At 42.4% G+C, this 15,926-nt stretch overlaps 1 protein-coding gene across 5 annotated transcripts in view; it reads left to right on the top strand.

Annotated features, from left to right (window-relative positions):
* The window catches only part of KHDRBS3 (KH RNA binding domain containing, signal transduction associated 3), a 152,379-nt gene that overhangs the window by 121,373 nt on the left and 15,080 nt on the right, over positions 1 to 15,926 (top strand). For all 5 annotated transcript variants that reach the window (XR_011570471.1, XM_070802411.1, XM_070802410.1 and 2 more), the window contains one exon: positions 33 to 115. Coding sequence is in view for 4 of the 5 variants with exons in the window: in XM_070802411.1 (XP_070658512.1) it covers positions 33 to 115 (83 nt within the window). In the remaining variant the exon portion in view is untranslated. The remainder of the gene's footprint in view (positions 1 to 32; positions 116 to 15,926) is intronic.

The following is a 15,926-nucleotide window of genomic DNA, read 5'->3' as shown; positions in this document are numbered from 1 at the left end:
TCTGAACTTTTTGTCCTTCTGTTGTATTTTAGGACTATGATGATGGATATGGCACTGCTTATGATGAACAGAGTTATGATTCCTATGATAACAGCTATAGCGCCCCAACCCAAAGGTAAGTGTCACTCTTTCTGAACAGACTCCATAGCAGACGCTTGTGCTGTCCACATTTTATACCCTCTGGGAACAGGATGACGATTGGCCAGTGAGGATGATCTGACTTGGCCTTTGTTTTGTTTTAAGCGGAGAAACTCTGTCTGTCCTACCAACTAGCATGTATTACACTCAAATTTACTGTAGTGCTAAAGCAATGCGTCTTGGAAAATACAATTCGAAACTTTTATTTTCTCTAAAAATTTAGCTTAAGCATTCAGTACATTCTAAGGAAGAACAGTGTGTGCCAGGTCTGTGGCTCTCGAGTCCAGAGGCTCCAGAGTATCTTAGAAGCGTGTGACTTTCCTGCTTCATCAGCGCAGGGGATGGGAATGGCGGAAGTTTTATTCAGTGTTCATAAATCATTTCTGCTTCTTAGCAACAGTGCTCTTGTTTTCTAACAACTTCAGATTCCATTTGTGAAAAATGAGTTAGTTCTGATTCATTTTCTGAAGAAGTGTTCACTTAGAAATGAGTGTTATCAGGGGGGAACACAGCTTTAAAATCATGGCATAGTAGACTTTGATGTTCATTAGTATATGAAATCTGTGTGTTCTGTTCAGAATCTTTTCCTAAATCCTGAGAAGCCTCTTGCTTTATGCTTAAAACTCTAAGTGGAAGACAAAGATAGACATACACAAGCCAAAATGCTGGCTGTATCAAGCATAAATTTCAATAAATATGGACTCCATGGGTTTTTTGATGAAGCATAAATTCACTCCTGAAGTCATGTGGGGCAAGGCAAGCTTTAAGCAGATCGGCATTTGGGTCCTGAGGTGGGCAGAGATATACTTTCTTCTCATTTTGTTCATGCCAGGTTTTTCTCCAGTATAGTGTGTCACAAGTAAGTGGCCTTTAAGCTTTGACTCCCAGCTGGTCCTCTTTCCAGGAAGCCTCGTGCATGGTGTTTGTACCCGTGAAGGTCTGGGCACACCTGGAGTGACTCGCACACAGTAAACAGCAGACAAGACTCTTTCCCCTCAGTGTCCGGCAGTTTTATGTTCCCATTATATAGATGAAGAAAAGCGCAGAGCATAAGTTTAAGTAATTAGTCAAGAATCATACATGGAGTACAACCCTTTACTCACACGTCTCGTTTAATCTGAATGGCAGCACAGGAGTTAACACGTCTGTCATATGGATGATGAAACCGAGGTTCAGAGAAGTAAATAGCTAATGCAGAGTGTGAAGCAGACTTGGAGAGCTTGAAGTCTGCCCGTATTAAACTGTGATAACATAGTAATATGATTGATCACAGGCGTTCATTCCTGTGGTCATTTATTCAGCCAGTATGTATTAAATGTCCACTACATGTTTTAAATGTAGGCACTGTGCTCAATGTTGGATTACAAAGATTATTGAGACAGAGACCCTCTCCTTGGAAAGTTCACAGGCTAGAATTAAATATAAATATTTAAAAGGAGTGTAAAATGGTAACCACATGAGAGTTTGAGATAAAATAGTGCTAAGACAATGCTGGAGTCTGATTGGGAACACAGGGGGCATTTCACTGAGAAAGTGAAGGGCTAGTAGGAGTCATGAAGGTACAGACACCAGAGGACATTGCCCAAAGCCAGGCACAGAGCGTGTTGTCTGGGCTCCATGGTGTGATGCACAGGAGAGAAGAGGTGGGAGAGGGGTGACCGTGTCCTCCCAGGTTTGGGGTGCAGGCTCCAGACCATCAGCAGCACTAGGGAGCCGCCGACGAGGTGCCGGCTAGGGAGTGGTGTGTTCACACTTGGGTTTGGAGAATTAACCAAAAGGCCGTGTAGAGGCCAGGTTAGCAGATGGTGAGCCTGGAGGCAGAGACCAGTTAGATGGCACCTTATATATTATAAGCCCTTTAAACATCAAGGAACACTCACTTTAAAGGAACATCTTACCGATAGCCCAGCCACCTTCTTGGTCATGATCTTTTTAGCGCTACAACTCATCTTACTTGAAGGACTGCAGAGAACTGTGTGAGAATTGCACGTTCTGGAAAATGCAGAAATCGCTGTTGGTCAGGTACTCTGAATATTCATTTAATCCTCATAACCTATGAAATAGGCATCAGTCCTTTTAAAGAAAGAAGACTGGTTTATAAAAATTAGGTAAACTTGCCTAAGATCATGCATCTTACAAGCTAAGGGGCTTGACTTTGCACCTCAGTCTGTCTGTCTTCCTCTTCAGCAATTACTGTAAATCATGATGAAGCAGCTACATTACGGAATAGGATGAAGAAGTGTTTCCAGGAGCTGTGTTAGTTTGCTACAGTTACCATAACAAAATGCCACAGACTGTTGTAAACAACAGATCCTTATTTTCTCAGGGCCACAGAGGCTGGAAGTCTGAGCTCAGGGTGTTGGCAGATCTGGCCTCTTCTGAGGCTCCCTCCCTGACCTGCGGCTGGCACTGCTGTGCTGGTCCTCACACGATGTCTCCTCTGTGGGCACATGCCCCTGCTGCCTCCTTGTACCCAGATTTCCTCTCTACAGTGACACCAGTCAGATTGACCGAGGGCCCATGGAAGGCCTCCTTCGACTTCATCACCTCTTTAAAGGTCCTGTGTCTAAACACACATTATAGGTACTGGGGTGGGGCTTCGATTTATGATTCTGGGTGGACAGGTCAGTTCATAATATGCACATATTGTAACATTGGCTTAAGTACAACACTGTATGTCTCAGAATTAGAAATCTAGTCTGAGCCAGTTAGAGCAAATTTTGAAATCATCCCCCAAATCAAGTAGTGGGTACTGACCTGTAAATCGCCATCATTCTCACTGTCGGTACTGAACGTTGGCCGTGTGCTTGGTGTACTCTGTGGGCTTCACAGAGACTCTCTCTGCTCAGTGTGCCCTGAAATATTGCAGAATTCAAGTCTAAGCATGTCATTCCCTGCATGCAGGTTCAGAGAGGTTAACTCACCTGTCTTAACTCACAGGGCTGAGCAGTGGTAGATCCACATTGGCCCCATGCATTCTGTTTTGTACTCTGCTCCATCATCTTTCAACTTGCTTTTTGTCATGGTTTTGATTTCAGTTGCTTAAACTGATTCATGTTCATATTTCCCGTCACTCAGTCATAGGTCCACCAGGCTCCTCTGTCCATGGGATTATCCCAGCAAGAATACTGGAGTGGGGTGCAATTTCCTCCTCCAGGGGATCTTCCTGACCCAGGGATCGAAGATTGAACCCAGGTCTGCTGTGTCTCCCACATTGGCAGGAGGATTCTTCATTTTCATCAGACCTAAGAATTTCATTTATCTTCATGCTAATGTTGCAGGCTAAAACTAGATATCTACACTTCATGTGCTGTAATCATTTTATCACACTTTTGTTGTAGGAAACAAGTTTCTCTCAGGAGGTTTACAAATTAGGAATTTTCTCTTATCAATTTTCAAATACCTTGTATAAAAATTAGAGTACAAATAAGAGTCCCTACAGAGTTCTAAAAAATTCAGCATGGTTCAGCTGTGTTTCCCATCAGTGTTTGTAATGGCCTCGTACTGCAGTGTAAAACAAGCGTTGTTTACCTGACTTCACACGCTTAATGAGCAACAAGCTGTCACCTATCTGTGAAGAGAAATATGAACTGTTCTTTACAATATTGGAATTATTCTAATATACATCAGCACAAAAATAGTTACTGAGTCATTCCTATGGGCGCACAGCTCTGGAGTAGCTGTGAGGAGTAAAGGAGCAGATGATAAATGGCCTCAGAGCTCAACCTGCACCTGCCCTAGCATGACCAGAGCCTTCTCAACTAAGTGGGATTAGTTTTCATTTGATGTCTTATTTATGATTCTAACAACAGTCACAATTTTACAGCATGATGACTGTAGTTAATATAGTATTGAGTTTGGGGAATTTGCTAAGAGAGTAAATTTCAGGTGCTCTCATCACACAGACCAAAAGGTAACTACATTAGGAGATCTGTTAGTTATCTTGACTGTATTCAAATTTCAGAATATTTTAGTCTGTGTTTCTGAATATTTGTAAATTCTCTAAGAAATATTTGATTCCTCTAATTATCAATTATTAAAAAAGTAGAACAAAAAGGGTTTCCAAAAAGTGCTAATAACCCCCTGAGCCTAAGTGGATGACTGCGTAGTAACAGTTTTATTTTCTGGCAGGTTTAATGTTGACATACTAATTTCCCATAGTAGTTTGTGGTTTGATTGTACTTTCAAGTACTTATTTCATTTCATCCTCCACAATCTCTGTGATTTTCCTGAAAATGCTTAGAAATACTGAAAGAAGAAATTAGAAATAAGAGCTGCTAGTTTGGGAGAATCTATTAAGTCTAGCACTCAGCTGTCTATGTCCTTTAAATGCATTACCTCCAGTTTTCACAATGGCCCTACCTGCTGAGTTTTTCCACGTATAGAAGTTGAAGATGTGATGTTTAGCAACTTTCCCAAGAATGCACTCCTGAAGAGTACTTAAGCTTAGGTTTTTGTCTATCTCTGAAAACCATTATCCAGCTAAGAAAAAATTTTAGAATACAAAATTATTGACTTGTTTTTATGACAAAACAACACCTAAGCGCTTTTATCCAAATAGGCAGAGTAATGGAGGCTGTCAGGAAGCTCCACGTACTCTAGCTGTGTTTTCAGACGCCAGTTGCAAGAAGAGCAATGAGCCAGAAGTTAATGCTGCTGTCTGCCCTGCTCTCTAGTTTGCCATTGCTTCTCTTGCTTCTCTTGGCAGCTTTAGCATTATATGTGCAATAATGTCGTCTCAGGAGCTGACTTGAGAGGTGTGAATATAATTTGCGATTTTCACCTTGGAAATGATGACCTATTGTTCAACTTAGGATGTAGCATTTCAACATCAGTAAAATCACTGTCTATTGGAAGATAGCGCTGTGTTGTTTCAGGGTTGGTTGTTTTGGACTTTTAAAAACAGTAATGGTTTGGCCTGGATTAACCACACCTTGCAGAATTTTTGTGAAATATGCTTTCACCTAGCCCAGGGTTTTAACTGCTTGCTGCACGAGCGCTGAAAGAATCTCTTTAGCACACAAACTAAGCAGTGTAGCGATTGACAACAAACTTCTCACACAGTAATGTGTGGACATTGACCAAGTGACAGACACACCAGCCCAGTTTATACAGTAAAGCTGTAAATATATTCTCAGTCAAGGACCCTACGGTAAGAAAAAGGAGGGAAGGTTATAGTGAAAATGAAGCTACAACCTAAAAGGGAAAAGGAACAGTCTAAGGGCAAAGTTTTAACATGTACTAGTATCGCTGTTAATTATGTGCGTTGACCTCTAATGCAGTATTGGTTGTCTCAGGGTGAATGTGTTTGTGAACCCACGCATGTATCCCCTCTGATCTTAATTTTAACTTTAAAAGTTAGATATTCTCACCCCCTTTTCTTGAGAAAATTGAGACACAAGGAGAGGTTTAGTAAGTGGCCCGAGTCACTTGCTTAGTGACAATGCTGATCTCAGTCCATTTTCTTTCTGTCATAGTGTTTCTCAAAGAAGCACACTTACCACTGGTGTTTCACAGCATGCTTTCAGGTGGCACATGGGCAGACGCTTTTAGCTTTAATGATTAGATTTTAGTTATTGGCAAAGTAGAATTGCTATATCAACCACATGATTTTATGAATAGTATTGCTAAAAATTATAGTAAACTTACTTAAGTTAAAATAAAACCTATAATACAGAGAATAATATTAAGTCACTCACAGGATGAGTGGCAGACGTAGATGGCAGACATCCTGAAAGTGGTCCATGAAGGGCTGATGCTGGGCAGATACTGCCCATAGCACTTTTTTTTTTTCAAGATTCGTTAACACATTTTCAAGGAGTACTTATCAAGTATTAGCTAGTACATTAAATGCTCTCATGTCTATCATTTTATTTAATTCCCAAGAACATCTGTAAGATTGTTAGTTTTACAAAGGACACTAATGTTCTTAGAACTTGAGCTTGACCAAAGTCACAAAACTATGAATAGCAGTCAGGCCTCATATCCAGTTCTCTTTAAGATCAAGCGCACATTCTTTTGCTTAACCTGAAAGCAACTAAGGGAAAAAAAAGTCCCTACGTATGTAGAAAATGCCAGAACTGTGAAGTGGCCGCGTGGAGTCCTCGCACGTGAGCTCCACGGCAGCGTGGAAGCAGCAGCAGGGCACAGGCGCGCCAATGGCAGTAAGTCAAGTGCCGCCGTCAGTGCAGTCTTTCACGTTCTCGAGAACACGTGAGATTTATCACCGAGGGCTGTGGGATAATGGTGGTGTGTGAAAACAGAGTCCACCGGGGAGATGTACTACATCATTTGGATTTAGCACTGCCATCTGCTTAATAGCATCGAGAAGACGACAGCGGTGCTTATGATCAACCACTCAGAGCAGTGACAGATGCTGCTGGGCGGGAACGTGCCCGGGAAGAAGTTTCCTCACCACAATGCAGATTCTAAACAGCGGGTTTGTTGGTTATCATGCCACCAGCTTTACATCTTCACTACCGGATTTTAAGGTCTGTAGATAAAGATCTACTTGGTGAATCTCCTATATTTTCTTTCCCCATGTTTCATATGTTCTTAAAATGGGTTTTATTAGTTTTAGAATAATTTTTCTAACAAATTCTGTCTTCTTTTTAATGAAAGAAGATGATAACCCTTTTTGTATTTCTTGACTCTTAAAATGAGACACATGGTTTTGTTAAACAGACTGGAGGGCTCTGAAACCACTCAGACCTTGATTTGAATCCACTTTGTCACTTCCTCAGCTGTAGGTTTATGGCCAAGCTACTTCTTCAAGTCTTCATTTTTCATTTGTAAAATGATGGTAAGAATATTTGACTTGTGAGATTGTGATTAAATGAGATAGCAAAAGCAGTATACAGAGCAGAAGTTTAGTAAACTTGCAAAGATGACATGTACTAGGAGCTGTTCTCAGCACTTTTCAGCCTTATAAGTAGGTTATTACTGTTACCCCATTTCATAGATGAGGAAATTCAGGCCCAGAGATTATAGAACTTCCCTGTGGTTGTTTCAGAGTGAGTGCTAGGCTGGCACTGAGCCCTCCGCTGCACTGTCTCTGGGTGACTTGTCCTCATCAGTTTAGTTGTCTGATCTAGAAGCTTGTGCAGCCTTTTCCTGAGGAGAACTGCAGTCAATGAAATCTCAACAAAGAAACAAAATCGTCTATCCCATTTTGATTCCCCATTTGTGAAACAAAAACTTATGGACAGCCTCATGTAATTTAGCTAGTCTAGAGTCCTAAGATGTTTGGAAGCATAGGCTTGAGGTCACAGCTTGAAGTTGCTTGTGAAGAATGATTTACAGTAGAGAACGTCAGTGCGTGAATTTTTCAGAATCTAGTCAAACCTCATTTACTGGGCTTACAGCTTTAGAAGCAGAAGTAATTCACACACCATGCAGGTGTGATTAAATGAGATAGCATTTTTTCCCTTTTATTTGACATCATGAAGGGATGTGTTCTGGAATTATGAGTGTCCGTCGGATCCTTCCAAGTGTTTGTAACCTTTGACTCAGTGTTTACACAATAAGTGCCTAAACTTAGTGTATAGCAAGTGGTGGCTCAGATGGTAAAGAATATGTCTGCAATGCAGGAGACTCAGGTTCGATCCTTGGGTCAGGAAGATTCCCCTGGGTAGGGAATGCCAGCCCACTCCAGTATTCTTGCCTGGCTAATTACATGGACAGAGGAGCCTGGTGGGCTACAGTCCCTGGGGTCACAAGAGTTGGATAGGTCTAACATTTAACACAATGTAACACTTAACACAATGTAACACTTAACACAGTGTAAATATATTTAACTATTTAAAAAGAATAAGCAGTTTCTGGCAAAGTTCAGGGAAAGAAATACATTTTAGCTATAGGAAAAAAGGTATGCATGTCAACTTGGCCAAAGTAATGTAGATAAACCAGCACCTCAGTTGAGGCAGAATCGAGATTTGTTTACTGGGAGTGAAGGGGAGGAGTCTGTCACAGCTCTGCAGCTCTCTGACAGTGAAGCTGGGGTCACGTCACGCCCCTGTGCTTCAGCTTGCTCATCTGCATGACGGACGTGATGGTTGCAGTGACCACCTCTGAGGCTGTTGTCATGTCAAATGAGTTGATACACGGAAAGCACCTGGCGCTTTGTGAATGGTCTCACTAGCTATTATTAAAATTCTATAATTTTTAATCTAAAAGCCATACGGCTAAGTGTCTACAACTCTTTGGGGTGGGGGGCATCTATTTGTGGTTCTCCAGGACAGTGATTGCCCATTGGATTATGTGAAGTTTATGATCAAGGAAAATGTGATTACCAAGGGGGATGGAAAGCATGTATGGCAAATTGAAAAACAAGGGGATTTGAAGGGGGATGTATGCAGCCTTGGCAGTTTGTAATCCTACCAAGTATGGTTAGTGCCAGCAATTAATTTTTAAATAGTATAGTTTGAAGGATTAATACAGGACTTTCCCATCTATTAGCAGCCATTGCATTAAGAGGACCTCTCTTGATCTGGCCCTGATTTTTCTCTAACCTCATGTCAAGTCACCCACTCACCCAATCTAACCTTGTATTGAATTTTTCAGTCATGATTCATTTATAATTTGCTCAGTCACAGATGAAATAGATCTCAAAGCATACATTATGTGAATAAACTTAATTTTGTCAAATTCTTCATGGCTCCTTCAGTAATTTTCTTTACTTACAGTGTTTAAAGACATTGTGGTTATTTGGCATGTTTCTATAAAAATTGCCTGTCGTGTTTTTAGACTTTTCCGCAATGGTGCAAACAGGATAATTTCCTTTTCTTTACATTTTAGTCTTTGCCAGATGGGTTGCCTCAGAGCAGAGGTTCCTTGACTGAGTTGTTACTTCATCTAGCAGGCTTTCTTGATAAACTCTCTGCCTCTGACATCCCCTTTTGCATTCACAGAGTACTCAGCCAGCCTTGTGTGTTTCTGGAATATGGCATGCTTGCCTCTGGTCACCACTCATACCTGCTGGATTTGAGAATCTCTCTCCTGTTTATACAGAGAGGCCCTTGGTGGCAGAAACCCTTTTCTATTTGTCCTTTAATCCGCAGTACCTAGTGTAGTACCAACCAGGAAAGGGACCTCTATGGGTTTTTCATTTCAGTTGGTAACATTTAAGAATTCCACATCTGTTCTACAAGTACCTTTATTGGAAACACAGTAAGAAGTCTGGTACCTCTGAATGTCTAATGTGGAACTGCAGGTAGCCTTCCCTCAACTTGGGCTAAATGGAAAAGTCCTTTATACAGCCTTTAAAAAAAGAGATTCCCAAGCCAATCTCTCGTTTCTTATTTTTAATCTGAGTTTTAAGATAGCACAGCTATCTGAAACTTTTAAAATACAGCTAATTTTTATGAGCAGCCGAGGCTGAAAACTGCTTTTCTTGTCTAGTGAGCACTATGAGAATAAGATATTATATGTTCAGAGCTTTTCAGAGTGCCTTGCAGATGCTTGCTAAGTAAATATTTATTTCCTAAAGAAATAAATCACTAGCGTGTCTTTCATGCATTCATTCAGCAAACAACTAAAGAGTACCTACTCTGCCAGCAACTGTCCCAGGTGCTCGGTAAGCAGCAGTGAACAAAAAGGGGTAAGGAGGGTGCCCAGTAGAGTTCAGGTCCTAGTGGTGGTCACGTTTAGCCAGTGGCCTTCCTGTTTAGCTTCTTTGAGAAGATGATTTAAGACTTGAAGGAGGTAAAAGTTTGCCTAAGGATGTATCTGTGGGAACACAGTGATCTGTGCAAAAATCCTCAAATAAAAGAAGGAGTGTGTCTTATGTATTCGGAAATCCTTAAAGTTACAGTTTTCTTCCATTCATATTTAAATTTCAAGTTCTCCTAATAGAAAACTTGAGATTTCCCTTTGGAATAAGATATCTTTGAAGTTTGGAACAAAATGTTTTGCTTTTCAAGAATGTGTTGTAAGAACTTTTTCCTATTTAAAATTAATCCCAGTATGATTAAAGGAGCTTGCAGACTTAAAATTATGAAGTTACAGGAGAAGACTGTGGTCTGTACACCCTTATATCTTGACCTGTAACAACTTTGGTAGAAAATCAATACAGCGACCAACAGCCTGACAGAGGTAGAGAAATGTCCTTTATAAATGTAAATCTTACTTATCTCACTCTGTTTTTTCCCCTAAACATCCAGCATTCAATTATGAATAAAAATTATACAATAAGAAAATACAACCCAGAGTCAAGAGACAAAATAGTCAAGAGAAACAGAGAGCCAAGATATTACAATTGTCAGTCAGTGTCTTAAAATTGATACATTCCATATGCTAAATGATATTGTGTGAAAGGTGGACAGTATGTATGAACAGATAGGATAGGAATGTAGCCAATGAAAACTCTTAAAAAGAGCCAAATGGAAATGCTAGAATTGAAAATTACAATGTCAGGGATGAATAATTATTTCAGTGGGCTTATTAACAGATTGTACACTACAGAGGAAATAGTAAGAGAACTTGAAGACAACTTATAAAAAAGTATTCAAACATAAAAAGAGAAAGATGAAGAGTAGAAGGAACATTGGGTATGAAATCTGCAAGATGATGTAAAACAGGCTAATGTTATCAGAATTGCAGAATGAGATGAGAGAAAGTATGAGGTAGAAGAAGTACTTGAAGAAATAATGACAAACATTTCTAAAATTAACAAAAAATACCATCACACAGATCTGCAAAGTGCAGAGAAACCCTCAGCAGGATAAATATGAATATAAACACATCAAGGTGTAATGTATACCAGTTGCTAAAAAACAGAGAAAAGATTGAGAACAACTAAAGGAAAAGGACATAAATATAATCAGAATATATGATCTTTTACATCAGGTATTCTGAAGTTAGCATTATGTTTTTGAGGTTCATCCACATTATAGCTTTGATCAGTATTTCTTTCCTTTTTATTACTGAATGGTTTTCCATTTATGATTCTACCGTGTCTTGTTTATGCATTAACTGGGTGACAGATACGGGGTTTGTTTTCACTCCTTGGCATTATGAATAATGCTGCATTGAACATTTATGTGCAGATCTTTGTGCGGACTTGTATTTTAGCTTCCTTTAGACATTTAGGAGTAGAATTGCTGGGTCAAATATTAATTATATGTTTAACTTTTTAAGAAACTGCCAAAGTGTTTTTCAAAGTACTTGTACATTAATTCCTACCAGTGGTGTATAAGGAGTCTTAAGGATAATTTTAACCAAAATGTTCAAGACCTCTGTACTGACAACTATTAATAAAATATTGCTTTACAGAAAGTAATGAAGAGCCCAATAGCACTTATCTTCCTTTAAGTTAGGAAATTGCAGAGAACTGTTCAAATAGATGGAAACTATTAGTTGTTACTGGTATTTTTGGTGGATTTGTTGTCATTAAAGGTACATTCCTCACTCTAGCAAATAAGCAGAAATAGCTTGTGTAACATCAGTAAGACTCTAGGAAAAATACTGCTCATTCAGAAGGAACCTCTACCTCAATAGTACTCATAACAGCTGTCCTTGAATAAGAGCTAAGTTTATGTATGTAACACACGATCTTCTTTGAACCTCACAGCAATCTTATGAAAGATTCATTTTAAAAACTATTTTATAGATAAAATTGAGTTAACGTTACCCAAGCTTACACCTTGGTGGCTCAGTGGTAAAGAATCTGCCTGTAATGGTAGGAGATGCGGGTTTGATCCCTGGGTCAGAAAGATACCCTTGAGGAAGAAATGACAACCCACTCCAGTATTCTTGCCTGGGAAATGTCATAGACAGGGAAGCCTGGTGGTCTACAGTCCAGGGGATCACAAAGAATCGGACACAACTGAGCACACACAAGCTTACACACACAGTAAACGCTGGAGCCTAGATTCTGATAATGTGTGTGACTGCACAGCCCTGTTCTTAAGTGTTAATTCTGTACTGTCTTCCAAAATGATGATGTTAAGACAGGAAGCCTGCTGATAAGTGACTGTGAGTGTGTCAGGCAGGTTTAGCCTGGTGTACACATGGAGCACCAGCATCAGTGCGTGTCTCTGTGAAACTCACTCCCTGAGTGTCCTGAGGCCTCCGTGCAGGCGTGCCTCGAGTGTGTGGGAGGAGGAGAGAGGCACAGTGAGCTGAAGAGACGCTCATGAACAAAACTCTTATCTTTTTACTCTTTTGTTTTTCTTGGAATATAATCAGAATTCATCGTTTCTAAAAGATTACATAGAACCATCTGCAGTCTTTTAAGAAACTTTTGATAGGAGTAGCGTAGACTGCTGCAGATGGAGAAGAGTACTGACCGTGCTGTTGAAATAAGCATGAGCGGATATCCTTGCAGCAGAGAAAAATAGAGACACGTGGTGCCCCTCACGTCAGGATGCTTGCACCGTATTGTAGGACTGGGATAAGCTCTGAATCAACCCCACATTCCACTGAATCAGGTTTATTCTCTCACATAAGAATGGATGTTAGCAGCTTCCGACCCCTGGGACCGCTCTGTGGAGTCTCTGAGCAGCCAGGTGCTCCTTTGTTTGCCGCATCCTCCTCGCCCTTGCCCTGTGCCCTTACGCTCAGCTTGCTCTCAGGGCAGCGGTCATAGTCCAGCTGCCAGGCTGGGCTTCAGGCAGGGAGAAAGAAGAGGAGGAAGGCCCTGCAACCTGGGCAGGTCCGCCTGCTCTTAGGAAGTCCCTGGAAGCTTCACTCCCGGAAGTACACTCCTGTCTCATCAGTATCCTCCCTGTAGAAGTGGTCGAGAAATGGAGATTAATGGCTGGGTGCGTTACCACTAGCATCTCACCCTCAGTCTCACAGGGCATCTTCTGCTAAGGAGGACGGGGAGAGTGCACACTGAATAGGCAACAGCTGCCCACTGGCTCTTCCCTTTTAACCTGAGTGTTAGTTTTTTTTTATTTTTATTTTTTTGATTTGTTTTCCTTTTCCTGAAATGTTATATACCTATAGCAAAGGGCATAAATTCACACCTGTCAAAAGCGTCCAGTTGAGTGACTGTTTTTCAGTGTACACACCATGTAAGCAGGAGATGGATTCCAGCACCCAGGCAAGAAGTTTTCCAGCTGCTGCTTTTCAACTGTGGGTGTCTTAGGTCATCATCTCTTTCTGGCTCCCTGAACGGCGCTGTCTTTTGAAAAAGTGCCCAAACGTACTTCCACTGTGCTGTGAGTGTGGTGACTGGTCGTCCGATTAGATGGTGGAGAGAGGCCCCTGGGAGCCAGGGGAACTAGACTTGCACCCTGGCCCCTGCCCGCACGGCGGCCACACGGCTTTAGAGCAGTGCTCCGTGTCTGAGTCACCACTGTGCTGTCACCAGGGCAAAACTGCATGTTGTGGTTCTCCTTTCTGTCTGGCTCTTCTCTAAGTGTCGGTTTAGACCTTCCTCCTTCCAGGAGGCACTCCCAGGTACCCCAGGACTGGGCCAGGTGCCCCACCCTGAGTCCATCAGAACTCTGGGCTTCTGGGAATCACAGTCCTCCACCGGCCTAGTTACAGTTGTCTGCCTTGCGCACTAGACCAGACGTGTTTTATCACAAAGTCCGGAACTTGTTCACTGTTGCATCCTGGTGCCCAGCACATGATAGGTGTTCCAGAAATATCTGTGGAACAGATGCTGGGAACAGGTGACATCTGAGCTTCAGAAATTCCTACCAAGAGCACCTTTCTCAGGAGAGAACGTAACAAGTGAGAGTCTCTCTCTTACATGGTGGGAAAATGTTGTTTTTAACCTAAATTTATAAAATAGAGATCCAGATTGCGAGTTTGTTTTAAATACGAGAGAAAATTTGTGCAGAATGCACGGCTCCTAATCGGTGTTTGCTAATGTGTGGTGGGTGCTGTTTGATAGTATCTATCATTAGTCTTAGATCTCGTTTGCATGTCTCTGCCCAGTAGCCTGTACCCGATCCTAGTAGTTGACGCGTGTGTGCGCATGTGCATGCGTGCATGTACTCTGTCACTCAGTAGTGTCTGACTTTGCGACCCCATGGACTGTAGCTCTGCCAGGCTTCTCTGTCCATGGAATTCTCCAGGCAAGGACACTGGAGTGGGTTGCCATTTCCTCCTCCAGGGGATCTTCCCGACCCAGGGATCAAAACCGTGTCTTTTGCATCTCTTGTGTTGGCAGGTGGGTTCTTTACTGCTCTGCCACCTGGGAAGCCATAGTAGTTGACATAGGTCCTTAAAATTAGGTTTACCAGTAACCCCCGAGGCGTGTGCTTCCTTCCTTCCTGCCCTGTGTGATCTGCCTTCCTGAGCCGTCTGTCACAGGAGGAGGTGCTCTCGAGCTCTGTGGGAAGCAGAGCCAGAGAGAAAGGATTCTGAGAGTCTCATGAGAGATGAAGGTTAACATGGAACTTTCTGTCAGGCCTGTTCAAGGGTGTTACTGTGACAGGTTAGTCAGACTGTATTACTGGAAGTCTTTCAAAGTGGAGAGGGAATCATTCTCTGAGATCATTAAGACAATTTAGCCTGAAGCCCAGAGGATGGACCACGTGATTTCTCAAGGCCCACTTCTTGCCTTTGATCGGTCAAGTACCAGTAAGTTCCTGCACTTTACAGTGAGGTCAGATTGAGAAGTTTTTCACACTAGAGGTGGAGGATTGCTGTAAGTGGCAAACCTTTTGTTTCTGATTCTCTGACAGACCTACATTAACATTTAAAATCTTTTTGTTTGACAAAGTAATTGTTTCATCTGAAATGAGGCTTGGCAAACTTCGTTACAACAATACGGTTAAGGCTGATCACTGCTCTTTATTTGGTTTAGAGGAAGTGTCCAGCCAGTGAGAAGGGCTTTGTGTGTGAGCTCACTGCATTGTGGCCCCCCTGTCGCCCTGTCAGAGGACACCGCTGGGGCCCTCACCCTGAGCGGCAAACGCCATCCATTCATTCCTGCCAGTGCTCCTGTTGAGCACCTCTTGTGTTTCAGACACTGGTAGAAGCTACCCCTCAAAAAGATGATGCTTCCTGTTGAAGATCACACCACTTCCCAATGGAAAAACAGGTTCAGAACTAAGTGCAGCCTTACTCCACAGCCTGAGCTCTCTGTCTGCTTGCATGTGTCCCTGGAGAGATCACGTGGCGTCTCTGGATTTTGAGTACCTTTCACACTACGAGGACGGCAGACTTATGTCTCCTGTTCAGACCACTCCCCCAGCCTCTTGATTTCTCTTTCCAGCTGCTCTGGGAGGTCCGAGAGGCCTATGCAACCTAGCCTGTCCCAGGCCAAACTCCTGACAGCTCCCTGCCCAGAGCTCCTTCTGCTTCCACTTCCCCGTCTCAGGTGATGGCAAACTTCATTATGGGGACGTTTCTCCCTGGAGCCATCTTACTCAGGATAAAAACAAGAAACCAAGCCTCTCCGTGGTCTGCATGACCCCCCTCTGCCTTCCTGGGTCTCTCTGCTCTCGCTATACTGCCCTCCTGTTTCGTTGGACCAGAGTGCACCTCTGTGGGACCCAGGCTGCATCCCCTCAGGGGGCGTCCACTCTGTGTGACTAGCTGTGTCACATCTGCTGCCCTGTCACACAGCAGACCTGCGAACTGACCACCAAATCCAGCAGGTTAAAGTTCATTGGTCCCCTTGCCAAGGGATGAAAATGTAACAACAGTAGTGGGACGATTGCAATGTGCTGCAAAGGAGGGTCAGCATGTTACTAGAGGACGGGAGTGAAACTGGAGAGGGGAAGCCATAGTCAGGGGATGGAGTACATGAAACTGACGCAAGGCGGGGTAGAGGGGTTATTGATATGACAGGAACTAAGATGTGACCTGGGAGCTGATGGCCAAAG

Source organism: Bos indicus, chromosome 14 (assembly GCF_029378745.1).
Source record: "Bos indicus isolate NIAB-ARS_2022 breed Sahiwal x Tharparkar chromosome 14, NIAB-ARS_B.indTharparkar_mat_pri_1.0, whole genome shotgun sequence".
Lineage (NCBI taxonomy): Eukaryota > Metazoa > Chordata > Mammalia > Artiodactyla > Bovidae > Bos > Bos indicus.
The sequence above is the reverse complement of the archived record's forward strand: the minus strand, read 5'-3'. Positions and strand labels throughout refer to the sequence as shown.